The sequence below is a fragment of the Equus asinus genome, chromosome 3 (genome assembly GCF_041296235.1).
Source record: "Equus asinus isolate D_3611 breed Donkey chromosome 3, EquAss-T2T_v2, whole genome shotgun sequence".
NCBI lineage: Eukaryota > Metazoa > Chordata > Mammalia > Perissodactyla > Equidae > Equus > Equus asinus.
This window is the reverse complement of record NC_091792.1, coordinates 99,828,047-99,841,961: the sequence shown is the minus strand read 5'-3', so window position 1 is coordinate 99,841,961 and position 13,915 is coordinate 99,828,047. Positions and strand designations below refer to the sequence as shown.

General features: G+C 37.0%; 1 protein-coding gene across 4 annotated transcripts in view; it reads left to right on the top strand.

Annotated features, from left to right (window-relative positions):
• Positions 1–13,915, top strand: part of BMP2K (BMP2 inducible kinase) — a 121,680-nt gene that overhangs the window by 35,732 nt on the left and 72,033 nt on the right. For all 4 annotated transcript variants that reach the window (XM_044766204.2, XM_044766206.2, XM_070505573.1 and 1 more), the window contains exon 2: positions 12,863–12,981. In XM_044766204.2, the coding sequence (XP_044622139.2) occupies positions 12,863–12,981 (119 nt within the window). The remainder of the gene's footprint in view (positions 1–12,862; positions 12,982–13,915) is intronic.

Genomic DNA, 13,915 nt, shown 5'->3' with positions numbered 1-13,915 from the left:
AATCACAGTTAAATTGCCTCATGATGTGAGAACTACGTAAGATAATGTACTTAGAAGTGCTTTGTATATTGTCAGGGCTGTGTGAATGTTATGCTCTTGCTTTTTCTTTCCAACTCTCCCCGCTCCCTTTCCCTGCCCAACCAAATGTGCCCCTCCTTTCATTGCCTTGTACTAGATAGCACTTACTGATACAATAACTTTGGCAAGAATTTAAGTTAGTAATCCTCTTTAGGGATATTTTCACTTTTAAAAGAAACTTCTGGAGTTATTGCCTTAACTCAAAGTAATGAAACGCTGGTGTGTCACAGACCATTGAGTAGGAGGATCTTTTCTCTGGCTCAAATCCCACAACCAAATAAGTGACTGTTCCAGTTATCTCGAGGATAGTTTTCAAATGACATTGTTTTCTTTGGCAATGGTTGAAACCAGAAGTTGCTGACAGCTTGGTATTTCCTCTATCTTGTTGATTTGCATGATGTCTGGTGATATTCACAATATAAAAAAACCACGTGTAATTTTATCCTTTCCTTCCATCTCTCTTCTTCCATTCCCTAGGAAAACAAACTTGATAGGAGTAAACAGTGCTAAAGCCTAGTCTTTCATAAACACGAAGTGCTGTGCATGTGAGGATGTTGGAGCTGTAGGTTTCCAGGATACCATAAACACTTTCTGTGGCGAGAGACTTATCGTGCCTTTGGGGAAGCTGTGAGTCTGGATAATCAGCAGCAGAGTCTTTCTTGTAAAATAATAATTCTCAGTGGTGGTGGGGTTGTTGAGTGGCAAGGGAGAGAGGAATTACCCAGGGAAAAACATCCTGTGTCTCTTGTTCTTTTTCTTTCAACTTTGTTATGAAAAGTTTCAAAATAGACAGAAAACTTGAAAGAGTAGTGCAGTGAATAACCATATGCTCAACATCTAGATTGAACTACTACTAATATTTTACCATGTTTTCTTCATACATTTTTTTAGACCACGTGGGTAATTTTGAATAAGGACTCTGCATTAGATGAATTGTTGTTCATTTTATTAGGTGGGACAGAGGTACTGTGGTTATATAGGATAATATATGCATTTTAAGAATGTGTATGTGTTTAAAGTACCTACTAAATATTAATGAGTAAAATGACAGGATACCTACTACTCACTTTCAAATAGTTCACCACCAACAAAAAACATGTTTTATGGTTTCTTCCAAACTAGAATTTAATCAAGGATTATGTATTACATTTGATTGTAATGTCTTTTTTTTTTTTTTTTTTGATGAGGAAGATTGGCCCTGAGCTCACATCTGTTGCCAGTCTTCCTGTTTTTCTTTTTCTTTTTTCCTTCCCCAAAGCCCCAGCATGTAGTTGTATATCCTAGGTGTGGGTCATTCTACTTCTTCTATGTGGGATGCCACTACAGCATGGCTTGATGAGCAGTGTGTGGGTCCACACCTGGGATCTGAACGCGTGAACCCTGGGCTGCCGAAGTGGAGTGCACAAACTTAACCACTCGGCCATGGAGCTGGCCCCTGTAATGTCTTTTAAATCCAGAATAACCCTACCCTGTCATTTTTTTTTTACTCTGCATATGGAACACTGTACCAGACCACTAGCCAGGGAGTCACTATCTTGGACTTTGTCTGATTGTATCTTTGTGTGATCATTTTCCTTATTCTAGCTTCTGTTTTCTGTAAACTGGAAGTTAGGCCTTAAGATTTATCAGGTCAGAGGTTTTTAACAAAGGTGCTGCATAGGTGATGCTGTTTACTTCATGTCGCATCACATCAGGAAGCACTTAATGTCAATGTTAATGCCAATGTTAGTGACCCCAAGACTTCTCCCTCATAAAGGAATGTTTTTCCTTTTGATGCTTTCGCACCACGTGAATATCCTATTTCTCATCAACCTTTCATCTAGGATTTTGTCGTACATTGATAATCCTTGCTGAATCAATTTCTTAATATCATACTTCTCAGTTTTTGGCACTGATACTTTTTTCTCCCAATCCCATTGACAATCTCATCATTTTGGGGAATGAATAGTGTCCCTCCATGTGTTGGGCAAGAAGATGGATTGATAACTGTGGTTACAGGAAACATTTAATGGTATCTAATTTTGTATAACTTATTCCAAGTTGGATTTTCAGTTCTTTGGAAAGAAAGTACTGATTAGGAGCTGAGATAACGTTTTATGCTTGACAAAATTAATTTTTTGTAGTGACTAGGAAACTTTTACTTGTAGTCAGGTCAAAGAAATTAGTGTATGTTACTTTTAACAATACATTTTTTTATATATAATTAATAATGTAATCTATTTTTTTTTAAAGATTTTTATTTCATTCCTTTTTCTCCCCAAAGCCCCCGGGTACATAGTTGTATATTCTTCGTTGTGGGTCCTTCTAGTTGTGGCATGTGGGATGCTGCCTCAGCATGGTTTGATGAGTAATGCCATGTCCGTGCCCAGGATTCGAACCAACGAAACACTGGGCCGCCTGCAGTGGAGCGCTCGAACTTAACCACTCGGCCACGGGGCCAGCCCCTTAACAATGCATTTTAAAAATACCTTTTCTTTTCTTTTCAGAGCATTTTGGTTAATTCGAAAGTGATTGAACAGTTATGTTCTAAACACATTGATTATTCATTGTGCATTTACTATTGTGTGAGACCCTCATCAAGTTGCTTAACACCTGGTGGAAGACAGATTGATAAGCAGATAAGATCAAGTATGCTGTATGGTATGGACAGGAAGCTTTTTTGAGAGTTTTAAAGAAGTGCTATGCAACCTGTAAGGAAGTCTGATTGTATGAACAAATAAATATGTATTAAGCGCTCAATTCAGTATTGCGTGTCTCCAAAATATCTGGTACTGCCTTCCAGATTCTTGGATCATTGCAAATCCATTTTGCAATGCAAGTAGTTGCATTCCAACGATTCTCCAACAGCAAAAACCGGGGGGCCAACAATTCAGTTCAGTTCAGACACTACCCAGAGTAAGTACAGATCCCACAAGTTAAAGAGCTCAGTCCCACAAGATTGCCCCCATTTCAGATGCCAGGGGGCCATCAACACTTCTGATGAACTGGCTTGACTGCAGATTTGGGGGTTTCCATGACCCCTCTTCAGATTTGATAATTTGCTGCAGTGACTCACGGAACTTAGGGAAGTCCTATACTTATGATTGCCATTTTATTTTAAAGGATATAAATGACAATCCAGATGAACAGGTATGTACAGCAAGATCTGGAAGGGTCTCTAGCACAGGAGCTTCTGTCCCCAAGGAGTCAGCGTGCACCACTCTCTCAGTATGTCACTATGTTCACGAAATGGAAGCTCTCTGAACCTTGTTCTTCACAGTTTTTATTGTGGCTGCTTTACATAGGCATGATTGATTAAATCACTGGCCACGTGATTAAACTCAATCTCTAACCCTTCTTTTCTCTTCAGAGTTTGAGAGGTTGGGTGGGAGTGAGGCTGCTAAGTAAGTTCCAACCCTCTAATCATGTAATTGATTTTTCTGGGACCAGCTTCCATCCTGAAGCTATCTGGGGGCCCCACCCCTAATCCCCTCTTGAGCATAACAAAGATGCATCTATCAGGGAATTCCAACGGTTTCTGAAGCTCTGCGCAGGGAACTGGGGCAAAGACCAGATATATAGTTTTTCTTATATCATGTAGCGTCAGAGTAATGCTTTTAATAAACATAATCGACTTATGGGACATTTTACCCTAAAATGAATGGGGAGGGATTCATTTAGACATCATTTGAGTGGCTTTAGTGGATTGCTTTTCATTACACACAGACTTCAAGAAACCAAACGTAGAGGTGGTGTATAGTGTTAAAAAAAAACAAAAAAAAGATTATTTTAGCCTCTGTTTAACTGCCTCAAATTTCCAAGTCGTTAAAATGAAGTATTATTTTATAAAGCTGATTTTGGCTTTGAATTATGTATGACATTTTATTTATATTTGGATTTACAAATGATTTGGGACACATTTATGCAGGTAAATATAGTCTCTTTGAACATTACTGTATTTATACGATATTTATCAAGCCATGTGTTTATTTCCATTCTTTGTATTATTTAAAATGTGTAGTCTAAATCTAACCCTGTAAGATGGAGTAGTAGTAATAACAGCAGCATAATAGTAACTAGAATAGTAGTAATTATAATGGCTAGTTTTTATTAATGGGCTATATTAGGTACTTTACGTATGTAATCTCATTCACTTTTTAGAATAGTCCTATGAGACCTTATACTGTCTGCCAAGTGTACAAGGAACCCGGGGCTCCAAAGTTAACTTGTTTATACAACTAGTAATGCTGGAGTTAGTGTTTAATTCCATATCTGACTCCATAAGCCTTCTCTCCCCTTGCTCTTGCTATGCTGGGTTCCAAGAAAAAAATTAGTGGAGCATTTCGCCATCATTGATTGATTGATTGATTCATTCAGTAAATAGTAATTGTGTTCCTACTGACTTACTGGACATTACTCTGCCTTCCACGTTTACCTAGCAGTGCTTACTCTTTCAAAACCTCCAACCCTCATAATGTCCATTATTCACATAAAGGACCAAATCCTATCGTTTCATTTCTTTTGTTGGTCTCTTCTTTAAAACGATGACTTTGGAATGCTCAGCCTTGCTCACTATATAATATTTAAGTTTTTTTGGTCATCTAATAGTAAGGTGTGGATTCCAGCATATCTTGTGGACATTTGTACTATTATTTACTGGCATTATTCTTAATGTTATTTTACAGTTATCTTACAATGATTATTTTATATGATGACTTTGGAAATGGAAAAACATTGAAGCAAGTGTAACAGTTTCCTGGCTAATTTCAGGTAGAGAATGAAGTACTTGGTAAAATGATGCAATTGATATATCATATGCCTATTTAAAAATAGTATTAGCTTAACTGTGCTCACATATTCACCCCCTGCATTGTGAGATGACTGATAAGGATATAGGGCTAAAGTCATCCCTAACTACAGCAAATTTGCAATCATTTTTTCTTTCTTGTACCTTTTAGGATCTTTTTATCCTGAACCTTCTGAAATTTCTTGATGATGAGCCTTGATATAGATCTCTTTTTGTTCCTTGTGCTTGGTATTTGCTGGGTGAGCCCTTTACTTATGGAAACTCATGTACTTCAAGTTTGGGCTTGTGTGTATGTGTTATATCTTTGGTATATTTTTCTCCTTCATTTTCTCTTTCTGGAACTTGTATTATTGTGATATTGGATCTGCTGGACCGGTCCTTTTATGTTCCTATCTTTTCTCTCCTACACCTCTGGAAAATTTTCTTAATTTTATCTTCTAGCTTCTATGTTGAAGTTTTTACTTTTGATATCTTAGTTTTAATTTGCCGAAGTCTTTTCTCATTCTCTGAATATCCCTTTTGTAGGACCCTGCTCTTATTTCATGACTACAATATTTTTCCTCAACTCTGAAGATATTGATAGGTTCTTTGGCTCCTGGCATCTCTTCAAAGTTCCTTTTTTCCTGTTTGCTTGTTTTTCATCTCTTGTTCATGTTAGAGGCTTTCTGTGAATGACTGATCAACCTTTGATGTCTGTTTTTTAAAGAGTGAGGCTCTGAAGTGATGATTGGAAGGGCTGTTTGCAAATGGGGAGGGTTTCTTGATTCAGGGCTTCACTTTAGTGTGATGAGTCAGAAAGCCACTTTTTTATTGTGTGCCTCTCAGATTTCAGTATCTATATATTTGCTTTCATCCAATTTCCCAGAAGAGAAATTCTCTAATCTCCTGTTATGATTAGGATGTGCTGTATGTCTGGTTCTTGAGGCTGAACAGTGGTCTTGGATTGAGGTGGAAGAGTCCTTTTTCAGTATTAGACTTTTACTTCATCCTTATGTTTCAGGAGTACGCCCTCCCCTCCCCTGTCTTCATGCCTCCACATGGTGCCTGGTGTCCCAGATTATTTAAAAACAAACTTTATCAGTATAAAGTAATTGGAGGATTCCCTGGGTGGATGGCTCTTGAGATTGGATGGAGGGTTGTGCATTATGATTTATCTCAGGCTGACTACAATGTAAAACTAATGTCCTAATCCAGGTCCTTGGCTTCTTGTCCACTTAACCTGGTGGACTACTTAGCCCTGCTCTAAGGATTATTTTTTATTGATGAATTTCTACTCTTTTGGATACTTTTAGTTGGTAAAATCATATCAATGCCAGAGGAAGTACAGGGAAGATGAGAAAGAAAGAAGTTGGTTTTTTTTTGTTGTTGTTGAGTTATTGATAGGTTACAATCTTGTGAAATTTCAATTGTACATTAATGTTTGTCAGTCATGTTGTAGGTGCACCACTTCACCCTTTGTGCCCACCCCCCACCCCACCTTTCCCCTGGTATCCACTAAACTGTTCTTGGTCCATAGTTTTAAATTCCTCATATGAGTGGAGTCATACACAGATTATCCTTCTCTCGCTGGCTTATTTCACTTAACATAATTCTCTCAAGGTCCATCCATGTTATTGCAAATGGAATGATTTTGTTCTGTTTTGCAGCTGAGTAGTATTCCATTGTATATATGTACCACATCTTCTTTATCCATTCGTCTGTTGCTGGACACTTAGGTTGCTTCCACGTCTTGGCTATTGTAAATAGTGCTGCAATAAACATTGGGGTGCACAGGACTTTTGGGATTGCTGACTTCAGGCTCTTTGGATAAATACCCAGTAGTGGGATGGCTGGATCGTATGGTAGTTCTATTTTTAGTTTTTTGAGGAATCTCCATACTGTTTTCCATAGTGGCTGCACCAGTTTGCATTCCCACCAGCAGTGTATGAGGGTTCCTTTTTCTCCGCAACCTCTCCAACATTTGTTGCTATTAGTTTTAGATATCTTTGTCATTCTAACAGGTGTAAGGTGATATCTTAGTGTAGTCTTGATTTGCATTTCCCTGATGATCAGCAATGATGAGCATCTTTTCATGTGCCTATTGGCCATCAGTATATCTTCTTTGGAGAAATGTCTGTTCATGTCTCCAGCCCATTTTTTGATTGGGTTGTTTGATGTTTTGTGATTGAGTTGCGAGAGTTCTTTATATATTAAGGCTATTAAGACTTTGTCAGATATATGACTTGCAAATATTTTTTCCCAGTTAGTGGGTTGTATTTTTGTTTCAATCCTGTTTTCATTTGCCTTGAAGAAGCTCTTTAATCTGATGAAGTCCCATTTGTTTATTCTTTCAATTGTTTCCCTTCTCTGAGAAGGCATGGTGTCCGAAAAGATCCTTTTAATACTGATGTCAAAGAGTGTACTGCCTACGTTTTCTTCCAGAAGCCTTATGGTTTCAGGTCTCACCTTTAGGTCTTTAATCCATTTTGAGTTTATTTTGGTGAATGGTGAAAAAGAATGGTCAATTTTCATTCTTTTACATGTGGCTTTCCAGTTTTCCCAGCACCATTTGTTGAAAAGACTTTCTTTTCTCCATTGTATGCCCTCAGCTCCTTTGTCAAAGATAAGCTGTCCATAGATGTGTGGTTTTATTTCTGGGCTTTCAATTCTGTTCCATTGATCTGTGCACCTGTTTTTGTACCAGTACCATGCTGTTTTGATTACTGTAGCTTTGTAGTATGTTTTGAAGTCAGGGATTGTGATGCCTCCCGTTTTGTTCATTTTTCTCAGGATTGCTTTAGAAATTCGGGGTCTTTTGTTGCCCCATATGAATTTTAGGATTCTTTGTTCTAATTCTGTAAAGAATGTCATTGGGATTCTGATTGGGATGGCGTTGAATCTGTAGATTGCTTTAGGTAGTATGGACATTTTAACTATGTTTATTCTTCCAATCCATGTACATGGAATGTCTTTCCATCTCCTTATGTCGTCATCCAATTCTCTCAGAAAGGCCTTGTAATTTTCATTATATAGGTCCTTCACTTCCTTAGTTAAATTTACCCCAAGGTATTTTATTCTTTTTGTTGTGATTGTGAATGGTATTGTATTCTTGAGTTCTTTTTCTGTTGGTTCATTACTGGAGTATAGAAATGCTACTGATTTATGCAAATTGATTTTATACCCTGCAACTTTGCTGTAGTTCTTGATTACTTCTAACAATTTTCCAATGGATTCTTTGGGGTTTTCTATATATAAGATCATGTCGTCTGCAAACAGCAAGAGTTTCACTTCTTCCCTCCCTATTTGGATTCCTTTTATTCCTTTTTCTTGCCTGATTGCTCTGGCCAGGACCTCCAGTACTATGTTAAATAAGAGTGGTGATAGAGGGCATCCTTGTCTTGTTCCTGTTTTCAGGGGGATGGGGTCCAGTTTTTGCCCATTGAGTATGATGTTGGCTATGGGTTTGTCGTATATGGCCTTTATTATGTTGAGGTAGTTTCCTTCTATGCCCATTTTGTTCAGAGTTTTTATCATAAATGGCTGTTGGATCTTGTCAAATGCCTTCTCTGCATCTATTGAGATGATCATGTGGTTTTTATTCCTCAGTTTGTTGATGTGGTGTATCACGTTGATTGATTTGCGGGTGTTGAACCATCCCTGTGTCCCTGGTATGAATCCCACCTGATCCTGATGTATGATTCTTTTGATGAATTGCTGAATTCTGGTTGCCAAAATTTTGTTTAGAATTTTTGCATCTATGTTCATCAGTGATATTGGCCTGTAGTTCTCTTTTTTCGTGGTGTCCTTGTCAGGTTTTGGTATCAGCGTGATGTTGGCCTCATAGAATGTGTTACGAAGTGTTCCATCTTCCCTAATTTTTTGGAATAGCTTGAAAAGGATAGGTATTAAATCCTCTCTGAAAGTTTGGTAGAATTCCCCAGGAAAGCCATCTGGTCCTGGGGTTTTATTCTTTGGGATGTTTTTGATTGCTGTTTCAATCTCTTTCCTTGTGACTGGTCTGTTCAAATTGCCTGCCTCTTCTTGAGTGAGCTTTGGGAGATTGTAGGAGTCCAGGAATTTATCCATTTCCTCTAGGGTATCCATTCTGTTGGCATATAGTTTTTTGTAGTATTCTCTTATAATCTGTTGTATTTCTGCAGAGTCTGTTGTTATTTCTCCTTGCTCACTTCTGATTTTGTTTATTTGAGCTTTCTCCCTTTTTTTCTTTGTAAGTCTGGCTAGTGGTTTGTCAATTTTATTTATCTTCTCAAAAAACCAGCACTTTGTCTCATTGATCCTTTCTACTGCCTTTTTCGTTTCAATAGTATTTATTTCTGCTCTGATTTTTATTATTTCTCTCCTTCTGCTGACTTTGGGCTTCATTTGTTCTCTTTTCTCTAGTTCAGTTAGGTGTGCTTTAAGGTTGCTTATTTGGGATTTTTCTTGTTTGTTAAGATGTGCCTGTATTGCGATGAATTTTCCTCTTAATGCAGCTTTTGCTGTATCCCATATGAGTTGGTATGGCATGCTATCATTTTCGTTGTTTCCAGGTATTTTTTTATTTCTTCTTTAATTTCTTCAATGATCCATTGCTTGTTCAGTAGTGTGTTGTTTAGTCTCCACATCTTTGTGCCTTTCTCAGCTTTTTTCTTGTAATGAATTTCTAGCCTTATAGCACTATGATCTGAGAAGATGCTTGTTATTATTTCAATTTTTTTAAATTTGTAGAGGCTTGTTTCCCAACATATGGTCTATCCTAGAGAATGTTCCATGTGCACTTGAGAAGAATGTGTATTCAGCTCCTTCAGGGTGAAGTGATCTATATATGTCTATTAAGTCCAATTGTTTTAGTTTTTCATTTAGCTCCACTATTTCCTTGTTGATTTTCTGTCTGGATGATCTGTCCATTGATGTGAAGAAGTTGGTTTTTTAAGTTTTTGTTCATGACATGTTATCTTTCTAAACAAATTCGAGCGGAGTTACAAATATATATACCATGAATAAATTAAAAATAAGTCAAAATGGAAAAATAATGGCTTAATAGGAGGAATAAATAATGATTTATCAGGAGGAGAACTGAATCTGTAGAAATACGTGTCGTATGTTCATATGCAGTTACTAAAGGCACCTGGCATCTCTGGAGCAGTGCCTTCCAAGATGCTGCTCAGTCAGGTGTGAGCTACATGGTCATTATTTTAATACTACTAACTGAAGTAACTTTAGGTTGGTTTAAAGCCACTCCTTCATTTAAATATGATTACTTTTTGTGGAGGGGCCAGAAAAGAGGTGAGGCTTGTTAGACAGCACATGGAATTGTTTCACATGTGAACTGCATGTCCTGCCTATGTTGTATGATTTAAAGATAACAAATGATATCCATAATTTCCCTTTTCATGTTAACTTTCATAAATACACATTTATTTCCCATTTTACTCTGTCAGACCATTACCTGTCACTAATTCTTTTGTTTTTATGAGATTTTGAGAACATTTGGAATGCTTTGTAGTACCCTCTTAGTCCCATATTTGTAATTATACATTTAGCATTAATTTAACAACTGTGCCTTGAATTGAACTATATATCGAATTGGACATAGAAATAAATAATGTATAATTTGTGGTTACTTTCTGTAATTTTTTGATTTGTATATGAAATGAGCTGAGAATTGAAGTGCATGATAATATAGTCAAAACTCTGGGTACAGGTGACTGAGGGGGTGATGAACATGAATTGGGTCATGAAATACTTCTATGAAGAAATGTGTGGGTTGAAGAATTTGGTAGATATGGACTGGTGGCCAGCAGATCGATGATACTTCTCTCTTGAATTGCTGTAATGTCTTAACTAGCTACCTCCCATTAAATGCATTCTTCAAATAGAGATAATATTACCTAGTCTAATACTTAATCAGAAAGTTCTGGAAAATATAGTGTTTAGAGAAATGTAAAAAAATTATTCCATTTCATTCTCAAAGCAAGCACTATTATTGACCGTTATTTGCCATGTTTAGATATAAATCATAGCTGATGAACAGATTCTCTCTCTATTTAGAAAGCTTCATGTTTGCCCAGATCCATGTCTAATTTAGGTTTAGTGGAATTGGCAAACTTTAACTTCTGGATCAGGGGTTTTATGCAGAAAACTTAGTTAATATTACTTTGTTCTATGGGTGGTTGAGAATGGATATGTAGGATCCATGTTTCCTCCAGGAACTTTTTCTCTGGCTCAGTGGACACTTAACTAGGTTGTACATCAGAACCATCTGGGGGACACCCCCTCGTTAATAACCAATTTACATTATTATATCTTCATAAGAACATACAAAAGTAGGATAATATAATGAGTAGGGATTTTTAGCAATATATATACTAGGTCTGACTGAGACCTTCTGATTCAGACGTGGGATTCAGAACTTGGAAACTGTTGAAGGAAAACTCACACACACTCACCAGCTCACCAGGCAGTTCTGATGCATAGCTGTGTCTGGGAATCATTGTTCTAGGGGAATCTCTAGATGTCTCAAAACAAATGCTATTTAAGTGATTTATCTTGACCTATACTCATACCACCTCCATATCTAGATATATTCTAACTTTTAGCTTTTTCTTAATTTTTTAAATCAAGTAAAATTTGAGTAGTTTAAGTAGCATATGAAATTAGTGTTAAGTGAACTTCTTTTAAAGAAATGTACTGCATTATTAGAGCTTTTACTTAAAGTACTTTTCCCAAATGTCATCTTGTTCTCTCCTGGTAACTGCCTTGTGAGGGGGTTGATTTGATCTCCCCTGCAGTATATACATGGAAACCCAAATCTACAAGGTGGGAGCTGGGCAGCTTCTTGTAACTGCAGTTGGTGGATGTGGCGACTCTGGAATGAACCTGTACTGATTCTGGCGTGTGCTAGGAGCTCTTCCCCCTGCTGTTGCTTTGACTGCTTTGCATGGAACTGGAGTGCAAGTGCCTAATCATTGCTCAGGATGCTGCTTTATAAGGGCTATCTAATTGATAAAAGTGACACACCAGTTTTTGTTTTAAACTGTAATTAAACTACAAAATATCCTATGCCAAGATGAGTTTTGAAAAAATCTCAGGTGGAAATATTTGTTTAGATGTGACAGAAGTAATTATTCTCTAGAATACCTAACTGTGTGTTTCAGTTACTGTGCTTTCTCAGGTGAATTAACAGACTGTCCAAATAAGTGTGGCATAAATAATGGGGACATTTATCATCTCACATCTCACAAGAGTTCTGGAAGGAGGTGGTTCCAGGGTTCTCTAATTCATAGCCTAACTCTCAGTGTTCTGGGTCTTTTTCTCTCCAGTTCCTTTTTTCATCATGGCCACAGATGGCTGCCATAGATCTAAACATCATATTCTTGTATAACAGAATCCAAAAGCTGGAAGGAATAGCAGGGCTTTCTTCACAAGTCTCTTTTTTTCTGAGTGGAAGATCTTTCCCTGCTTCCCCCAGCAGACTTTCCCTTATATCCCATTAGTCAAAATTAGTTACACATCCAATCCTAAATCAGTTACTGACAAGAGGAAGTGAGATTCCCATTATTACCTTAGAGCCATGTTGGTTCATCCCCAAGAACTGGAGGAGGGATCCTGTTGATATCTCATTTAAATAGCATCAGTATTTTGTCATCACAGAGAGGGGGAGGCTGATGGGTAGACAATTACTAGTATATGCCAAACTGTAGTAATATAGTTATGTTCTCACATTTTCTACACACTATATAAGAGCTATTCCCCTGCAAAATGATTTTTAGTATTTTAACGTTTAAAAGGAAAGCACGTTCATTTGAGAAGGATGTGCTCCTCTAGGTGCTCCCTCATGATTGGCCTTGGAAGCCAATGCTTTAGCTGTTAATCTGATGTGTTAGTTACTTACTGTTCTTATTTTTGTCTTGGGTACAGTCACTTTATTTCCCTCTGAGATTAAGCTCCTCAGTGATATTACATGATTTTGGAAGTAGTTGCTGATTCTTTTTAATTAACTGGTACTTGTTCTTCTAGGTGGATTCTCCACGGTTTTCCTGGTGCGGACACATGGTGGAGTTCGCCATGCACTGAAGCGAATGTATGTCAATAACATGCCAGACCTCAACATTTGTAAAAGGGAAATTACAATTATGGTGAGTGAGAGTAATTCCATTTTAAAGATTTGGTGTATCTTTTGGTTTTGCACTATAATATTAACCAGCTTTTTGGCAAGTTACTTATTGGTTTATGCACATCTAGAAAATCTTTGAAGATCATTAAATTAACTTGGGAAATTATCTGGGAATTTGCAGTACATTCCTTATAGCCATTCTTAGGGCTAAATACAGCCAATCCTCCCTCTCTTCTTTCTTCTCCTCCCTACTGTAGTTCAATGGGCAAACTACTCTGCTTTCTTTTTTCCTTTTTTAAATACATTTTGATTATAGAATATTTTGAGGATAGGAAAATTTAGAGAAATATATAATGAGCACCACTTTACCCACTACCCAGCTAAGAAGTAAGACCTTACAGATACAGATGAAGGCTTCTGTGTATTCTTCCCCAACCATATCCCTACGTTGTTTTCCTCATCCAGAAAGAAACCACTGTCCTGAATTTGGTGTTTACCATTCCCATAGGTATTTAATACATTCACTGTATATGTTTGTATTGACAAACAATAATTAGTTTTGCTTTTCATTTTTAGAATCATTCTGTGAAGTTATTTTTTTGGTGTACTCTCCAGTATATGGTAAGGTATCCTTCAGCAAGGGAAAAATTCTTTTTAAATTTTAGGAAAAGTGAAAAATATTTTAATAGGCCATTAAAGAAAATTTTAGTAACTCAGTTAACTAGACTAAACAGTTAAAAACAATTACAAAATAAAGTTTTCATTTTTTTCAAGGATCCCTTATGCTCAGTGCTCTGGATGGCTTGTTGTTGTCCCCCTCCTCCCCTCGTTTGCCCTCTTTCTCCTCCCTTCTCTTCTCTTCCTCTTCATCATCTACTGTTTATCAAGTGCTAATATATGTATTTAAAATGTTTGTTTTATTGATGTGAAATTCACTTAATATAAAATGAACCATT